The sequence below is a fragment of the Pyrgilauda ruficollis genome, unplaced genomic scaffold (assembly GCF_017590135.1).
Source record: "Pyrgilauda ruficollis isolate IOZ18807 unplaced genomic scaffold, ASM1759013v1 scaffold57, whole genome shotgun sequence".
NCBI classification, from domain to species: Eukaryota; Metazoa; Chordata; class Aves; order Passeriformes; family Passeridae; genus Pyrgilauda; species Pyrgilauda ruficollis.
This window is the reverse complement of record NW_024527377.1, coordinates 4,095,272-4,114,450: the sequence shown is the minus strand read 5'-3', so window position 1 is coordinate 4,114,450 and position 19,179 is coordinate 4,095,272. Positions and strand designations below refer to the sequence as shown.

At 43.0% G+C, this 19,179-nt stretch overlaps 1 protein-coding gene across 5 annotated transcripts in view; it reads left to right on the top strand.

Annotated features, from left to right (window-relative positions):
• The window catches only part of RNF130 (ring finger protein 130), a 52,164-nt gene extending 36,333 nt beyond the window's left edge, over window positions 1-15,831 (top strand). For 2 of the 5 annotated variants that reach the window (XM_041481861.1, XM_041481864.1), the window contains 3 exons: window positions 260-356; window positions 1,353-1,557; window positions 12,732-15,831. In XM_041481861.1, the coding sequence (XP_041337795.1) occupies window positions 260-356; window positions 1,353-1,557; window positions 12,732-12,841 (412 nt within the window). In that variant the 3' untranslated portion in view covers window positions 12,842-15,831. Of the gene's footprint in view, window positions 1-259; window positions 357-1,352; window positions 1,558-3,438; window positions 3,579-3,598; window positions 3,693-6,484; window positions 6,670-12,731 lie in introns of those variants that run through there. The other 3 variants (XM_041481860.1, XM_041481865.1, XM_041481863.1) reach the window with 3 other exon arrangements.
• Window positions 15,832-19,179: the final 3,348 nt, after the last annotated feature.

Below are 19,179 nucleotides of genomic sequence, written 5' to 3'. Positions count from 1 at the left end.
TTGAGGGGTGAAGGGAGAACAAAAATTAAGTGTTTCCTCATAACTGAACTATTAGTAAAGAGAGACAACAACAAGCAATATTTTTAATTTATTTTTTTAATTACTGCAATTAGCACAGACTACTGGCAATTCTAAGAAATAAAATAAGAAAAAAAAAAAAAAAGAAAAAAAACAACAACTACCCCAAAGTTTGAGTAGTTTTCATTGTATTAAATAGAATTGTTTGCAAATTTTGTATGTCCTTTCTCTGTTCTTCTAGGCACGTGTTCCACAAAGTCTGTGTGGATCCATGGCTCAGTGAGCACTGTACATGTCCAATGTGTAAACTGAACATTCTGAAGGCACTGGGAATTGTGGTAAGTTGCTTGGTTGTGAACTCTTCCTCTTCCTCCCATGTCTGAGACCCAAAATGGAAAGAAGAATTGTAGGGGAGAGAGGGGGAAGAGTGTTCCAGTACCCTTACTCAGAAAATATTAGGGGTTTTTTACAAATTTCTTTGGTGCTGATTTGTTGGTTTTCCTTCTTTCCATGGTTGGTAGTTGAGAATATATTGTTTTATTTGCATTTATGGCAAGTATCTACCGGAAGTATGTTAGACTCTCTGTAATCTTCCTTTTTCTCAAGTCCTTTCAATTCTTCTTGTTAAATTTACTCTCTGAATCTCTTGTTCTTTTGGTTTCCTGTAGGCAGTCTTAAATTTGCACATTAAAAGCCCTGCTCTAGCCAAGGCCAGTGAGTTTTCCTCAAGCAGCTCATGTCTTATGGGATCCCCAAGGACTGCTTTCATTGACCAGTTCACAAAGGGATAGCAGTGAAACCTCAAAGCAGATTTTTTAATCTTTCCTGTATGAGGAAAAAATTACAAAGTGGGAGTGATGCTCTTTTCAAAGTAAGAGAAGAACATATGGAGAGACTGTCTAAAGTGGCTTTTGATTCAAGACAGTAAGAATAATTAGGCCTCCATTTTTAGCCGTGTCAGTCGCAAATATGCACATTTCCTAAGGAATAGTAGCAGATATTTTGTGGATGACCTGTCTTTGCAGTTAATAACGTCCCTGGGTTTTTAGAAGAGGATACAGAATTCAGAGTTTATCATGATTGTGGTAAACCATCCAGGCATAGGCTGTGATACAGGTGTATTTGAGTCCCTTCCTTGTATCTCAATCCTTTTTTCTGCTTCTTCCTTCTCCTCTTCAAGAGGCAGAGGAGGTTCATTCATGTGTTTCTCACCTGTGTGAGCTCGGGACAGCCGCAGCAGCTGAACAAAGTGTGTGTGTATGGTTCCATTCAGTGTGTGGGAGTGCTGCATGCAGAACATTCCCCACAGTAACGTGGAGCTGTGTTTTTCACAGCCCAACGTGCCGTGCACGGATAACGTCGCCTTTGACATGGAGAGGCTGACGCGGGGGCAGCCGGCGAGCAGGCGCTCGGCGCTCGGCGACTTCGGCACCGACAGCTCCCTCAGCCTGGAGCCCCTGCGCACCTCGGGCATGTCACAGCTACCACAGGACGGGGAGCTGACACCAAGGTCAGGAGAGATCAACATCGCAGTGACAAGTAAGTGTCCTTCGGCTCCCGGTACCGTCTACGGCTTCCGTGGGATGTGTGTGTGTGTCCCTCTGTGCTGCAGGGCCCTGGTGATGGATGTCCCTGCAGGGACAAAGGTGACCTCAGTGTCTCTGCAAGAGGCATATGCTCCTTATTGGAACCAATAGCACTAGGGATGACAGTGCCAACACTTCCATTATTAATGGTAGATCCATTTAGATCCGCATACAGAGAACCCTGGATGAACTGAAATGGCACCAAAATAACCTTCCTGAATTCGGTGACCAGCCCAAGAAGCTGGATTGCCAAAACTGTTATTTATCTCTTCAGAATACTTTACATGCAATCATTTATACAAATATAAATATTTTAGCTGATAGCTATTTCTGCAGATGTTTTTTCTCCTGAGAACATTGCTACTGGAATTCTGACGTTGCTTAGCAGGTGTTTTTTCTTACAAAATTTGTGACTTAAAGAAGCATTTGATGTGCCAACATTTGAGTATTGTCCAAGTGTTTTATAACATCAGAAAACTGTTCCTGCACTGCTTGAAAGCTCTTAACCATAAAAGTAGCGTGGAAAATTTCCACTTACTGGAATTTACCTAGGGTTTTTAATATACAATAGCACTATAATAAATTCCACACAGATTGTGTGGAATTGCATCAGTTTTCCATATGCTGTACAGTCTCAACTTGATGCATGAATGGTTGTTTTTCTGGCTGAATTGAAAAATAGAATCTGTGCAGTACAATAGTCTAATTTTCTGCTTGTATTTTGTTTATGTGCATCTGTGATCTAGATTTTGAACTTAGTGACACTGGTTGCCACTGATACATGTATACAAGGCAGTGAAACCAGTGCAGTTCATAAGAGTGTTTCTTTAGATGCTGTAGCAAAGTAAATGTCTCATTAAAAAAAAAAAAAACCTCACGTCATAAAAAACGTAGTCCATATCTAGAAATGTCTTGATCTGAGATGGGAAAATCCACATACAGAATCTGGATTCTCCACAAAGCCAGCAAGTCACTTTGCCATCCAGTGTTCAGCCTCTGGTTCACATTGCATTCAGTTGTGTTGAAGAAGAACAGATCTGTTGCTGTGCTGCTTCCTTGTCATGGGTGGGAAAAATGTAGTTTTCACTTTTTACTAATTGCCTGTTCAGAAGGTGTTTTTTACTGTCTGTTCCCAGCTGTAGTGCTGCTTGTGCACAGATGGGATGCCAGGGTAAAACAAGAAATAACCACCAACAGTTCATTCTGACAATGTTTATAAAGTAAAGCTTTAGAAAGGGCTCTTGAAATGTTTGTATTTCATGGATGACACATGCATTCCTTGATGCATGAGAGTTCAACCAAAAGCTGTTCAACAGCAGTGTTTGTATTCTCAACTGTTACTGTATGCCAGGTTGATCCTGGGGAGAATTTTGAATAGTGAACATTCTTTAATAGACTTCTTTATATTACTTTTTGTTTAATATGTTTATGTGTCTACTCTAGTATTGAAATTATTCTTCCATGGGTATACCTGTCTATTAAGTAGAAAACTGTAGTTATGTTTTACTGTTGAGCAATCGATCCTGATTTTTGTTGAGTTTTAAATAACACTATAACATAAATTCAGGAGGGAGGGGGCAAAGACACAGTTGAAGTGTGACACTACTTTGGCTGTGCTTGTATGAAAGAGCTGCATCTCACCAAACCTAACCCAACCTGGCAGTCGTCTTTCTGACTTGGGGGTGGACAGAGTTTTCATTACATTTTCCCTTGATCCTGCATTTCACTTTACATTGTTAAGTAACTTCTTTATCACTAACCCTTGGGCTCAGCCAGGAAATACTGTTTGTGCCATGCTTTGTTTCTGCACCTCTCTCCACTTCTTCTTTGCTAGCCTTCTCCCGTCAGTAACTCTGTGGCTTAACCTCCTTCTGCTTCACCTCCTGGGGCCAGTCATGGCTTAGAAGCCTCTTGCCTTCCGCCAGTGGTGTTTGAGGGAAATATTGGCATCGCTTTCTCCCACGAGTGATTTCCTCCCTTTCCTTTGTCAACAGAAGAATGGTTTATTATTGCCAGTTTTGGCCTCCTCAGTGCCCTTACACTCTGCTACATGATCATCAAAGCCACAGCTAGCTTGAATGCTAATGAGTAAGTAAATACTCAGATGTTTCTGTGCATTTCTGGTGGGTGTGTGTCATGGACAACATTGGGAATAAATACCAGCAGAAGGGGGAATATGTAGTTTTCAAGGAATCAAATTCATTTCCTGCTTTTCTCAAACACAAGTGTCTCTGTTAACAGCAGGTTTCAGGGTAACGTGTAAAGTCCCTCTTAATTTATATTAAGCTGGGTTGTCTGAGGAAATCTCTTTGCTAAGTGGAGACATGAAAAGGGGAAAACAGAATATTTATGGTCAGTTTTTGATCCATGTTCTAGGTAAACAGTAGATTTTTGACATTAAATTCCTATGTTCAAAATTCACCTGCCAGAGCCAAAACTTACTACCAGCAGTTACCATTTACAGTTTTCACCTCAATTTTATAGTCAAATTTCATATTAAAAAAAAAAAATCCTGTATTCCTAGTTTGCACATTTTCAGCTAAGGGGCAAAAAAAGGTGTTTAAATGAAAATCTACCTTTTTCCTCTTAGGTGAGGAAGAGATGAAAGCAATGACTGCTCTCTTAAATGAAGGGATGGTTGCTTCCATGCTTTCCTAACCTATGTGGAAACCCCCAGCTTCCCTTCAGGCAGGCTGGACAAGAAATTACCCTAGCAGATGACTCTCAGTCTTTTTTTTTTATAATTCTTTGTGTAGCCAAGTATAAATCTGTTTTGCAGATGTATTAACTAGGTACATCTAATTATTTTCATGTAGCTGTACAGAATATCTGGGCTCAGGATATACGTTTAATTTTAATTTAATTTTTTATTTGGGAAGGCCAAGTGTCAATATTTGTCTCTGAACATCTTGACACAGCTGAGTTTCCATTAAAGTGCTGATCTCTCTACCAGAAGTGGGGTGAGATCCAAAGAAATGCAGCTGGGAAATGCAGCTTTATAAACATTTTCTTTGGGTTTTTTTTTCTTTGAGATAAGATAAGGGGATTGGATTTTTTTTTTTCTTTGTCTACTTGGAAAGTAGAAGATGTCCTCAATAAGATGGAAATATGCCTAATAGTCTCCAGTGTAAAATTTTAGGCATTGAAGAGTCTCCAGGGTAAAATTTTAGGCAATCTTAAGCTAATGCTCTTCAGGAGGGTCCATAGTATTGATCATCAGGGATTTTTGATTACCACTAATTTGCAAATCTTCCTCCACTTTTCATATGCTGATTCCAAAAGGGCTTCATGAAGAAAACTTTATAACTTCTAAAAGCCCTATCAAGTCTACTGATTTTTTTTTCCATTTGTCAAAATCTTGAAGTTGCAGCCATCAATCTGCAGCCTGGTGACAGAGCTGCAGCTGAACATAGTTAATCTTTAATCTGCCTGGAAAAGTAGCTTGGGAAAGCATGGGGCAAAATGAGCTGCAGAACAGGAATGTCTGCATTGCTGGGCACTTGCACATCCTTGGGAAGGAGGAGGAGCTGGAGCCTGTGAAGTCTCATCCAGATGTGGGCACTGATAGCAGCTGCATTTCTGCCTTTCCTTGCAACTCTTCTTTTTGTTGCTCAGTGGGATCTGGGACTGTTTTTACTGCAAGGACAAGCTGCTGCACATTGGCAGGGACCTGGGGCCTCCAGCAAAGTGTTTTCACAGTGATGTTCCCTCAGTACAAACAAAGAGTGTGCTGATACAAGGAGAGCTCCTGTTCTCAGTGATAGGAATTGAAATGCAAGCACATCAAGTGTGTACTTGAGACAGACTTGAGAAAACTCACAACCCAGCAACCAGAGCTTCAAAAATCACTTATTTGTGTAACTGAGGTTCTTGGCTGTGGCCTTTAACCTCAGCAGCTCTTCATCTGAATCCTTTGGGATCTGAGCAGCCTCCACAAGTGCTGCTGGGTTCGATTACTCATTTTAGGCTCTTTAAAAAGACACTAATGCTAAGATTTATTGTTTTACTGACACCTTCCCAGTGCCAGACAAAGAATTTCCTGTGCTGAATATCATGCCAGATATATGGCAGCTCCTTCTCATTGCTTTTTCTATTAAACAGCATAACTGCTTTTTATGCTGCTCTCCATGTAAAAAGCAATGCTGGCATGCCCTGCCTTTCTTATGGTAGTGTTTCAAGAGGAATCTGAGGGAGTTTTCTTATTGAAAAACAACAGTAGCAAGAATGAGGCCATGTAATATGCTGATGCAAGTAAAAGACCGGAAATTCTGCTATAAAGCTCACCTAAAAACGTATCCTGTACCTTTTCTTTACTGTGTCCTTCCCACAGCTTAAACATTGTTATTTAGAGCATTAGTTCTGGAGCTGTGAGTAAATACATATTTAGCTGTGTGTATGTATAAATACACACACATGCATTTTTAAATAGTTGTGATAAAAGTAAACACTGTCTAAGTGATAAAATAAGGAACCAGCTGCTTTCTCTTGGTCTCAAAATACCCTTTACAGCACCAGTATAAAAAGTTTTAGGCAGTGTTTGAAAGGAACAGAAGCAGCACAATTTGCCTTGCTTCCTAGGGAACAGTCAGAAATTATTGTCTTAGTGTGGGTTTAAGCCCAAAAAGCCCAAATGTTGGATAGCACCACTTAAAGAAAGTTTTCAGTAGCAGATGGAGTGTCCTTAAAACCTTAGAAGTGCTCACACCTTTGACTGTCCTGTAGGAATGATGTGACAAATACAGACATCTCTTAATGCTCTGGCTTTGTATAATTTGTCATTTTTCACTAACTTACTTTTACAGGATTTTTTTTTTTTTTTTTAGTATTAGCAGTATTAACTTTAACATAAATATTTTGTCCCTTTTTTTTCTGCCCTGCAGAGCAGAATGCTATTGAAGAAACGCTTTCCGGCCGATTGCCTTGGAGAGAGACACCTATTTTTATGCATCATTTATCGATCATGCAGCACAAGCAATTATTTAGTACATTCTATTTTTTCATAAAATTTGCTGATGCCAAAGCTTTGTATTAAAGAAAAAGTGAAGAAATAAAAAAAAAAAACTTTAATTATGAAATCTTACTCTGTGAGAATTTCATTTTTCTTGGGCTTTCTGTGTTAGTACTCAAATCTGAGAGCATTTTGTAAATTTTACAAGGTGCTTTATTTCCTTTGAATGATTTCATCTTTGCATATCTCTATTATTCTCCATTCATTTGGGACACAAGCTAAGTAGTGGAAATCTCATGCAGTGCCTTTGTTATGATGCCAGTCAAGTGGCTGAAGTGACTAAAAAGTGTTGTTAGCAATCATTTGACATCAACTTGTTAGGGAAAAAGCTGGGTCAAGCTGTCAATTTTGTTATAATGGACTTACCTTGACTCCAGCTGAGAATTAATTTAAAATAAGAACATTTTCTCAGTTTCTCCTCCTGTAACACTCCTGGTCACCCTGGGAGCACTGCAGTATGATTTTTCCTTGAGGCCAGGCATTGCTGGAGATTTGCAATGCTGTGGTCTCAAAAGACAAATCATAAACCTTTTCTGTCTTTTACTTTCACCCTGCCCGCCTTTTGATAAAAGTGAAGCTTCTCTAAACCACTTCTTCCTTCCAAATAACAAGTGAAAATGCAGCATTTCCTCTCTGCCATGTGTGAAGCCTCCTTTCGTATCAGTGGCAGGGGTTACTTTTGGTTCAAATCCAGATCATGGAAGATTGATAACACTCTTTAATGCAGAAACTCTGTGCAAGCATGTCCTTTCTTGCCATGGCTTCTGTACTGATGAGGAGACAGAGGGAAAACATCTCTCCTCACTGTCCTCACTCTGGCTGTTTCATGCAAGTTATGCAAGCCCTGTGTAAGTAATTTCACAACAGTCAGTTAAAACACACGGGCCTGAGTCGCAGCCAAATGCTAATGCTTGACTTAACGAGATGGGTAAATGAGGGTAACAAGTAGGGAAGGAAAAAGTAATTGACAGAAGTTAAAAACTGTTCTGCATTCAGTTGTTTTTGTTGTTCTGGGATCAAGATGTAGAAAGTGAATGCTTTCTAATTTAATTAAATGAACAGAGAGAAGCAATTTTGCTGTAAGATTTAATTTTTTTATGTACTGGGAACTAGAGGATTTAATTTAATTTTATTTTTATGTATAGGCACTTTTAGAATTTAGGAACATAGCCAGATGCTACATTAAAATAGTTTCTTGATTCTTATTTGTCCATCAGGCTTCAGCTGAGAAGGCAGCTTTTATAATAAGCAGTGAAGAATGTGATAGCTTCAGTGCATTTAATAGAATTCTTCTTCAGTACGTCCTTGTGAAATTCTGAAAGAAATATGGAAACAAATCAATAGAGCAGTAAGTGCATTTTGAAAGACTGGAAAACCCCATTAGACTTACTTATGAGAAGAAAAAAAACCTCAAACATTCTGTGTTTGAGGGCTGTGTGCTTGTAACGTACAGCAATGTGTCAACTGAGTGTTGTTGCCAAAAGTGGAGGAATGTGGTTAGAGCATGATTTAGGGAACAAGCTATGATACATGTTTTCTTCACTCATCTCTCAACAGCAGTAGTAAAACTGATAAGTTTGTGCTTGTCTCCTGAAGCAAAATTCCATAAGTGCTATTTAATGCTATTGGGCAGGGACCACGTGAGCAGTGCAGTGACCCAGATGCAAAAGGCACCACAATAGTTCCAGTTCATGTTTCTTCTTCAGAACAGAAGCAGAAGGAGAAGTTGAGTGATATTTGGAACAAAAGGGTTGACAGGACTTTTTAGTGCATTTCCCTCCATGGAAGATTTAAATAACTCAGCGTCATCTTTTCCAGTTTTTCTTTTGAGCCTCTAACAGTTGTCTCAACAAAGTGTTAATAATGATACAGCTTTTGATAGGTTGCTTAGAGGTCAGGCAATCAGTGCATGTTTATCTGTTAATGAAATAAATATGTTCAAAGATGGACTCTACATCATCCCAGAAATTTTTTTTTTTTTTTTTTTTTACTCTGGATAGACAGAAGGAAATCCCCAAAGTTTTTCACAGAATCATAGAACCACTTAGGTTGGAAGAGCCCTCTAAGATCATCAAGTCCAGTCATTAACCCAGCAGTGCCAAGCCCACCACTAAACCATGTCCCCAAGTGCCGCAACTGTATCTTTTAAATACCTTGATCCAGCCTATCCAGATCTGTCTGTGGAGCCTTCCTGCCCTCCAGAAGATCAGCCTAACTTGGTGTTGGCTGCAAACTGACTGAAGGTGTGTTCAATCCCCTCATCCAGATCGTTGATAAAGACATTAAACTGGGCTGGCCCCAGTTCTGAGCCCTGTGGGTGTAACTCCATTCCCCATTGCTCTCTGGGCCGAGCCATCCAGCCTGTTCTTAACCCATCTATTGTGCACCTGTCCAAGCCATGGCAGCCAGTTTCCAAGAGAGTGCTTTGGGACACGGTGTCAGACTCTACCAAAGTACAGGTAGACACATCCACAGCCTTTCCTTCATCCACTGAGTGGGTCACCTTGTCACAGAAGACAAGGTTGGTCAAGAGGACCTGTTTTTCCTAAACCCACACTGGCTGGGTCTGACCCCCTGCTTGTCCTGGATGTGCCATGTGATGGCACTAAAATGATCTGTTCCATGGCCTTCCCTGGCACCAAGGTCAGGCTGACAGGCCTGCAGTTTCCCAGACCCCCCTTCCAGCCCTTCTTGTAGCTGGGTGTCACATCTGCTGACCTCCAGGCAGCTGGGACCTCCCCAGGTAGCCGGGACTGCTGGTCAGTCATGGGAAGTGGCTCTGTGAGCAACACAGGGCTACCCCAAGGAGTCTCCTTCCTTGCTTTTCCCTTTGGAAGAATTTTTAGCCATCTGTTGCAGCTCTCCAGTTGTGCCAGTCATCCCACCACGTCTTTCAGGGTCTTCTGAGGAAGCACATCCCTGCTTTACAAGGCTGTAAATCAACAGCCAGCACCAAGTGCAGAACTCCAGCCTGCCCCAGCCTTGCTCAGACTTTACCTCTTTTATCTGAAAGAGCCATTTGAGGTGTGACTGTTCATGCATATGGAAAGCAGTTGCCTTAAAGTCTTCCTGCTAAGCTGGCTTTGAGGAAAGTGTGCTTTATGAAATAGTTCCATTCTGTTCCTTAACTGAGAGGGTGTCTAAAACAGATTAGGTAGGGAGTGCTCTGATCAGATTTCTACAGTAAGGAGTCTTTGCTGGAGGAGCTGTGGAAAGGGGCTGCAGCTTGTGGCAGAAGATGACCCTGATTAATGACTAAGGGCATTAAGACACTTTCAGATGGAAAGGGAACACCAGGTGATGCTTAACCCTGGTGCACCTGCAGTGCTGTGTCTCTTGAGTTTTTGGCCTTGGTCTTGTCCTCGCTTTGGTGGCATCCTGTGGTAAGTATAAAGATCAATTCCAGGGTAGTATGTTTATTTTCACACTCAATGCAAGTTATCTGAAAAGTTCTTTTAAAGCATGTAATGAAGAATAGTGCCATAGAGCACTGAAGGATTCATCTTCATGTCTAAAACTGTGTCTAAAACTGCATGCAACCTTCCCATTTGTTTTCTGTACCTAAGGGATAAATCTTGATCTTTCTTGGTAAGTGCAAAATATGAAGAACAGATTCATAAGCTGAATTTGGAACTGCGGATGTTTTTACTTGTCCTTAAATACATTTATTCAGTAAATTTATCAGCTGGACCAACACCACATATTTAAACAAACAGTAGCAATTTTCTGCATTAAGAGGAGCATGGCTGGGTCACTGTGCCCTGCTGCTCCAGCCGGAAGCTGTGGGCAATGCTCCTGACGTGGTTAATGGAGCACCTGAAGATTGAGTGGTGGAAAACACTGAGCAGCAGCTGGAGTCTCAGCTCTGGGCTGGCTGCACTGGATGGGAGAGGAGACAATTGAGAAAAGAATGAACGATGTGTCTCAAAAATGGTATGGAAGCCAAGAGATGTCTATCTCTATGGGAACATGAAGCCTTCCTGGAAGTGGGTGGTTTAAATTTCCTTTGCCAAGAAGGGCAAAAACGTCAGAGTAAAGAATTTTAGAGGTGTTTTATATACACTGTCTATTTCCAGATTAATATAAAATACTTGTTGTCAGATGACCTGCTCTGCCTGTTGATTAAATCTCTCCCTCCAACCTGCTAGAGTGGAAGTCTGGGTGCACACAGGAAATGACAGCCTGGGCTGTCTGCTTCCTAATTCCACATTTGATTTCTGTGTAACAAAAACAAAAGCAGCACCAAGCTTTTAGAATCCCTTTGGTTTGTTTGAGCATTGGTTGTGTGTAACATTGCAGCAGGTGGAGAAATGGGGGATGAAATATTCAATATTCACAGATTATTTCAGCTGCAAAATGAGACTTAATCATCAAAAAGTAAATGGTCCTAACCCATAACACAGTCTTGAAATCAGTTTTATCTGGTATAATTTCAAAGCAGGTTCAGGGTCTGGGGTTTATTTGCTTGAATCATAGAATCATTAAGGTTGGAAAAGATCTCTAAGGTCATCAAGTCCAGCTGTTGGAGATAGACCATGATAATCTCTGGAAGTCACAGTTCCAACTTTATGTTTCCTTAAACATTCAACCTTTATTTATTTATTTATTTATTTATTTGCTTTTATTTTAATCGTTGCCCAGTTTTAAAAACCTGTAAATTTGGGGGATGGTTCAGATCCAGAAAATGGGTGTTTATCATTCCCCACCAACTGCTTCTGGAAGTATATTCCAAGACAGCCCCCTTGGTCCAAGGACCTGGATACATGCTCCTTGCAGAGTCAACAACCCACTGCAAAGTAACCAGTAATTTCACTCTTGTTTTAGTTAACTAAAAGATCCAAAATTAATTTGCTTATGACAACTTCCCATTCTCACTGCAAATGGTGGAATGAGTGTGTGCACTGACTTTTGCTTGTGAAAGAGGAGCAGATCCATTGCCCAACTCCTTTTTCCTGCTGGGCACTTGTTAGCAAAGGGCACACAAAGTCTGTGTCTTTTGGGTGAATGGGAAAGGAGAAAAGGCGTTTTGGACAGTAGCAACTGAATTCTTATTTTCTTATGTCTTCTGTAAGGTCTTTATTTCAGAATGGGGTAGGCTGGGCTCAAAATTTGGCAAGGAAAGGGGGATTTAAGCAGCTAAAATCTACCAGGGCTAAAACTACAATTCCCTAAGCATCTTGCTTCACTGATGCCTGAAACTGGAGGCACCTTAGTTTGCTGAATGCCTTTTTGATGTACTTGGAAGCTTTTCAGTTGCCTCCAGTTTGGCTCATGTAGCTGTTGTAATCTAAGCAGCCTTGCTCCCAGCTAATCCCCCCTGGGATCGAGAAACCAGGTAATGAAGTGTTTTGGCCAAGGGCCTGATCTGATGATAGATGCTTTCAGAGAGAATCATTTGTACAGCAGGAGGGCTGGGCTCTTTGCAAAAACACATCTGTGGATTCAGAGAGCCACGGGAATGCCAGGCCACCAAGGAAAAAAAGAAGACTTCCACTCCCCACTTACCAACAGCCATGTGGTGCTTGTTTCGGTTACTGCCAGTGAAAAGAGGGTTGGTTATGTGCAAGGAAATCCATAGGTGGCTGTTTCTAGATGGTGACTCATGTGCATGGAGTTTGGTGAGCTCTGGAGGAGGTCAGGCTTCCAGCAGCATTGATGGGATCACCCCTGGGGAGCCCCCCACTCTGCCTCCTCCTTCCTTTTGACCCTGAGCTGAAGCACTTTGTGCTGGTGCAGGGCACAGCACTTGGGTGCTGACCAGAGATTTCAGGGTCTTCTGAGGAAGCACATCCCTGCTTTACAAGGCTGTAAATCAACAGCCAGCACCAAGTGCAAAACTCCGGCCTGCCCCAGCCTTGCTCAGACTTGACCTCTTATCTGAAAGAGCCATTTGAGGTGTGACTGTTCATGCATATGGAAAGCAGTTGCTTTAAATTGGCTGGGGAGCAGAGGTACAGAGGTGAAATGTTTCATATGGTCGTTACTGCTTTGTGTTGAAGGTTGGCTGTTTTTTCCATGTGTACTGTGTTTGCATCCATCACACAGGTATGAGGATACTTTACTCGGTTCCTCCATTGTTCATGTGTGTTGCTAATGTGGTTTTGTTCTACCTCTTGCAGGCAGTCACTTCTTCCATCGTAACTCTCTGTCCCCTCGAAGCCTGGTCTACGAGAGCGAGTTCTCAACCATCGAGCCTGCCTTGGACATGTACGACGAGAACAAAACCTGAAAGGAATCCATGCTCCTTCCTGGCCCTTTTTCCGTTTTTTTCATTTCTCATTCCTATTGTTGTGTACTCTTTCCATGGATCTCCTTTGTCTGAAGAAGAGCTGCTTTTTCCAGAACACGAACCCGCCTTCTCGTTTGCACAGACGAAGACCAGCTGTGGTGGATTCTGAGGGTGGCATCTTTGAGGTGACAAAGAGCTGTGACAAGCAAGGTTGTCTGATGGAAATTGCTGAGTAACAGCATGGGGAGCTGTGTCGGCCCAGCCGCGGCGATGCAGGAGAGGTTTTACGGTGGCCCTAAGAGTTTGTGCTGAACTGCAAATGTGTCCCTTACACAGGCATCTGCTGTTTCCAATTTTTTAGTTGTCCAGATGGTTGGGCAATGTCAGAAAGGGAACTGGTTGTAGAGGAGATGGCCAGTGACTGGTAAAAGCACTCGTATATCTTGGTCAATCCATAACCTTACTGTGAAATAGCCCCTTCTGAGAGGGACCTTTATAAGTGCATTGAGTTTCCTACAACCCACTTAACCCCGGACAGTGGCAAGCCAGTCTGATGTTCAAGCTGCAGAGAGGACCTGCATTTGCAGAAAGATTTCAAGGAACTTGATGCTTGGATTTTTTTTTCTCCAATTTGATTGAAGCAGGAGAAAAATGGTATACACAGAATATACTTTTGGTCCTTCTGTGTGCTGAAGTCAAGTGAGTCTCTTTGTGTAGAGAGGACATTCACAGAACCAGCACTTGATCTACCTAAAAACCATTAGACTTTTTGAAATATGCAGGAATCAAATAAGCTTTCTTTCTCACGTAACTTTTTTTTTGGGGGGTGGGGGGTAAAAAATCCACCAAATTTTTCACTGAGGTTTTTTAAAAGCCAGCATGTTGGCATTACACAGAGAAGAAAAGAGGTAAGCTTCTTATCCCACTCTCCTGTTGAGATCTGCAACAGTTATTTAACAAATACGTTCTCTGAGCTGTGCCCTTTCCCACTGACATCAATAACGGGAATGCAGAAAGCAGGAGAAGAAAGGAAAGCACCTACTGCTTTGACACGCTGCAGGAAAAATCAATTTTTACCAGCATGTGACAAAAGCGGTGGGGAAATGGATATTGTTTGCAAGCTTCTGAGAGAACAATGCAGAAATGGAGAGCGAGAGAGGAACCTCTGGAGCTAAGTCATGCACAGCGTTCCTCAGATGAGCCGACATGGAGGAGTGAGCGCTTCTGCTCCACCGTTTCCTACCGGACAATGCATAGCTGTTAATGAATGTTTGGATTTTTCTCCATTGCAGTCTGAGTTACTGTAGGTGTAGAAACTCATTTGTGTCCTTGTAATGTGAAACACAGTTTCACCCTCTGTATAGGAATCTTGAGAAATCAGTTAAGCCAAAAAGAAAGGTAAGACTTATCCTGCCATGCTTTAATTTCACCTGCTTTTGCAAGCAGGGGAATTTCCCCTCCTTTATAATGTTTTTAATTGTATAGCAGTCTGCTTAACATATATCCTTTTCTGAAGTGTGGTTCAGCTGTGTATTTAACATGGACGTTCAAGAGAAAAAGAAAAACCCAGCTCTGTAAAATGAGGAAATGAGCCTCTTTGCCGAGCATGCTTTGACTTTTGTTGCTGTGCGTCAGCTTTATTTAATCTGATAATTCAAGAGTGGGTGGCATGAAGTGTAGGGAGGTTTTTCTCATAATACCCACACTGATATTTACCAAATGCACTTTTATTGCCATTCAGCTCACTCTGGAAATGCGCTGAAGCCCCGGACTTTTTTAAGAGCACAATTTTGACACCCACTTTCTCCTACAAAGCAGAAGTGAAGGTCACAGGAAGTGCCACAGGGGCTGGGGCAGCAGCAGGTCGTGGTCAGCATCCCTCCTCTGGTGCAGGGCAGGCAGCGACGGCTCTGCCGGCGAGCCCAGGCACAGCTCCCCATCCCAGCCTAGCTGAGCTGCACCCAGGCCCAGGCACAGCTCCCCATCCAAGCCTAGCTGAGCTGCACCCAGGCCCAGGCACAGCTCCCCATCCCAGCCTGGCTGAGCTGAACCCGTTCGGGGCTCAGGGGCAGCAGAAGGGCTGGTTGAGCAGCCCCTGTTTTTGTAATTACATCTGTGAGATCAGCAGGGACACGTGGGAGCGGCGCCTTGGGAACGCAAACGCCCGAGAGGAAAATCGCCGTCTCTCAAGGATGTTATGGGGTTTGTTTTATCCATGAGGGCAGTCAGGTTATGATAAACCCAGATACCTGGGTTACCTGGCTCAATGCCAACATGTCTTGTTGTCTTCCAGCCAGCACAGAGCTGCTCCGGTGGGGTTTTGGGTAGGACAGGCTCTTGTAGCACTGCATGAGGTGCTGACACCCCAAGCAAATCCTTCTCACAGGGGCTGCCCCATCCCAACAGAGGGATTTCCCCTAAGGCCACCGGGAATGTCACTGGGACACAGTTTCAGCACAAAACCAAAGCTGATGATTTCTCAGCTCCAACTGAGACCATTTGCACGAGCTGTGTGCCAGAATATACAGAAAAGCTAGAAGAGGCATGAAAATTAAAAATTAGAAAGCACAAATCCCCCCCCAAAGACAAAATAATAACACTGTTGTTTGTATTCTGTTAAATCTTATTTCTAACTGAATATCTTGGCTTTAAGCAACAGGAGGGCAGGTTTGTGTCAGTGGAGATCAGGATCTGGCACAGCAATGTAAAAATGGATTTGTGCTGAAGGATCTTGGATAGGGGAGCAGGTATTTGTAATAGACATCCTGGATTTGGGATATCTTGCAACACTGGAAAAATTAAAAGCTTGTTCAAGCAATCAGTCCCTACGTGAGTGCCAGGACGTGCTGGAGCAGGCCTTCCCCAGTTAGTCATATTTAGTATGGGGAAGAGGCACCACAGCAACATGGGTGATTTTTTCTGGGCTGTGCTGGTAAGTTTGAGGTTTTCCTTTTAATATTAATCAGTATATAAAAAAAGCTTGATGAGCATTGTTGTTCTTGTTCTGCTGCAGTGGTGCTGTGTGTGGTTGAGTCATTTCACAGAAGTAAAATATACGGCAACCTACCAAGCACTGTAAGTGCCAGTAACTTGGAAAATCATTCTCAAGGTTAAAAAAAATTGCTTTTTTTAACAGGAAAACATTCCGTTTATGATTTCTACGTATAAAAAAAAAGCTTTTATCTCCAAGTGTTTTCCTACAGTATTTAAACCCCAACACTTTGCCTTCTCTTTCTCAGCTTCCTTTTCTAGGAAAGTTTTGCATGTTCCCATAAGACATTTGTAAAATCAAGGTTTGCTTGTGTTCTTAGAGGATAATTGCCAGTAAGAAACCAGACTGTAAGTGTGCTCTTTACCTATAATACACAACATTAATTATTAAATTTGAAGCATGTTAAAATTTACCTAACGACCCTCACAATTGCTCTCTCCAGTGAGCTCATGTGTTGGAATCTGCGTTGTCCCATTGCTCTAGGATGCTTGCCCTGGCACCTGAGGATGCTGTAGGAATAGCCAGGTGTCCTGCATTGCCAAAGAAAACCAAAACCAGTTCAATAAACATGTCTAGGACTATATTATGAGACTTTCACACATCTATTTTCTTTAAACACATTCATGTAAAATACTGCAAAGGCTTGGGAGAGCCAAACTTTTTACCAGCTCCTGGAAAGCAGAGGGAATTCTGCAGGAAACATGGGTCACATGGGTCACGCTGGGGCTCCAGGACTTGTTCAGTCCAATTTAGGTTTGAGGTAGTGCCACAGTCAGTTCATGAGCTGAAGGATGAAGGCACCAGGGTTGAGCTGAAGTTCATGCAGCTCTGCAGCCTGATTACTGGCAAGTGAGTTGACTTAATTATTAAAAATATTTGTTATTTTGCTTAGCTAATAGTAACTTGTTTTTTACAGCACAGGAAATAGCAGAGCAGCTCAGAAGCCGAGGCACAGTGGGGCAAAGGCAAGAGCCACGGGGCTGCTGCCAGCCCTGCAGGGTGGGGAGAGAAGGACAGGAGAGCTCAGGGCAGAGACCTCAGGAAACACCTTCAAATTCCCAAGTAAAGCTTTTGCTCATTTTTCACCCTGTGTTACCCAGCCATACTTGACCTAATTTTCCAGCCTGAGCGGTGCAGAAGAGTGTGTGATGTGCCATGACAGCTTGCATATGTGTTGTTATATTTAAAGATATCTTCACTTTTTCCTTTCCCTGCTAGACTTGCACTGCAGGGCAGCCTCAGCTCTGGCACACTCGGTGGAAACTGGTGAGCAGGGGAGGGAGTGAGAGAGGGAAAGATGTTCCAACTAAACAGACTGGGGGGAAATCAGGGGAGAGGTAGACCGCACTTCAATATGCTGGTGCTCATTTCTGCTTTTTTCCCCTTGTCTTTGAAATAATTAAGAGAAAAAGCTGTGCTCCCTACCCCTTCCTTGTGGGATGCAGTGATAAGAGCAGGACTCCAGATGGGATTTTGCTCCTGGTGCAGAGCCATAATGCTCTGTAACCTCCAGCCAGTGATGTCCTGAGATGTTGACCAAAAACCCCGAATTCACAAGGGCGTGTCAGGTTTACCTGGTGCTTGCAAAGTGCTTTTTTGGGGGATGAAATCTGGTCACAGAGCCTTTGCAAAGCACCACTAATTGACACCTTGTTATCTATCTTTCATTAACCTAGTCTTTTTAAAAGCCTGCAACATTCCCAGACACTTTTAATTCTAATCTCTACCTTTCCACTCCATCAGTTCCTACTGGCTTCCTTCTCCTCTGGAGAGCTGGGTGAAGGTCCCTGTTGTGCAGGCACTGCTGTCCACCTGTTCTCCAGCATCTTCTTCATCACTATGCCATCACCTCACTGTGCCATCACCATGCCAGCCAGCCCCTCCAAGGGGATGCATCACTCCAGACCAGTCACGGTCTGTGGGAGCACAGAGGTTCCTGGTGGGCTGTGCTCAGCCAAAGCAGGGTGTGTGGGATCTGGGCTGTTGTTGTGGGATGCTCATTCCCTGGATCACTACATGGAGCATCCTTTTGCTCTTCTGCCCATCAGCCTCATGGAGATGTTCACATGAACAGAAATGGATGTGTAGGTTGTGCAATAACATCTGAATATTTTTTCTTTCTTACTGCAATAATGTCCAGGGTCTCTGAGCCTGGGGGCCCTGTGGCATAAATTGTTGCCCAAAAATAGTCCCTTTCCTAAGGAGTTAATAGTTAAGTATTAATATTCCTACAAAGTAAGAACTACATAGTGTTTTATTGAAAATTGAAGCTGCTTAGAGTGATTTCAATGCAAGACTGAGGTGTAACATTAGCTAGTGTCATACAGCTGGGACTGGGTGTTTGCCCCCCAGAAATCAGATGGACATGTGTGTGAAGACTCCCTCGCTCCTGCTGGGCTATTCCTTTCTCCACTTGTATCTAGAAGCCCCTCAGGAGCCAGGAGCTTTTATTCTTTTTTCTGAGCTCAGCTGTGTGCATTTATATGCCATTTGCCTTTTTTTTTTTTTTTTTTGCTGCTTCTCACATACTCCAGGGCTCGCCTTTCCATGGCTCTGACTTGATCTTCAGCTGCCCAAACCCCTCGGGGGGGACAAGAGCCATTAATTCCCAGCAGAGCAGCTCTGCTGGGCTATGTTAAGGCATAGATCATCAGATTTGCTGTGGATCCCCCGTGCCTGTGTCTGTAACACCCTCACACTGTCTCGGGCAGTAAGACTGGGCTGCGCTGGGAGGGAGGATCATACAGAAAACAGCTCAGCAACCCTCCTATGCTCCACCACAGGAAAGTCTGGGCGTGAAAGTAAACTTGTTCTTTGCTGCTGTTAAGCCAGGAATGTTTAATAGAGTGTTTGGGGCTGTCAAAGCAAAGCTCCTGGTGCGGGTTCATGAGGTCCCAGCAAGGCAGCGCCCCAACCTGTTGCTTTCTGCTTGTGCTGGAAGGTGCTACATGAAAGAGAGACTTTCCCTGTGCCTCCACATCAGCAGGCAGACTTCCCCACCCTGTATGCCTAGGCTTAGCTCCCAGCACTGGTAAGGTCTGTCACACTGCTGCTATCAAGGGGAATAACCTTTTGGAGCAAAAGGAGTGGTAGCATCGCTCTTCTGCTTGTCCCATCAGCCCTGCTGCTGTTTGCAAGTAGATGTTAAATCCTAAAAGCTTCTCTGGATGACCATGCCTGTCCAGGATCACCTGCCAGAGGCCATGGCTAACTATGCACTGACTCCACAAAACAGGATCATTTTATCTCAGCAGAGAGGGAACCCCTCAGCCTTTGGGCACAGGAGACTGCAGCAAACAACAACAAAAAACCCCAATTTGCGTGTGTAAAATGAAGAGTCTGTTGG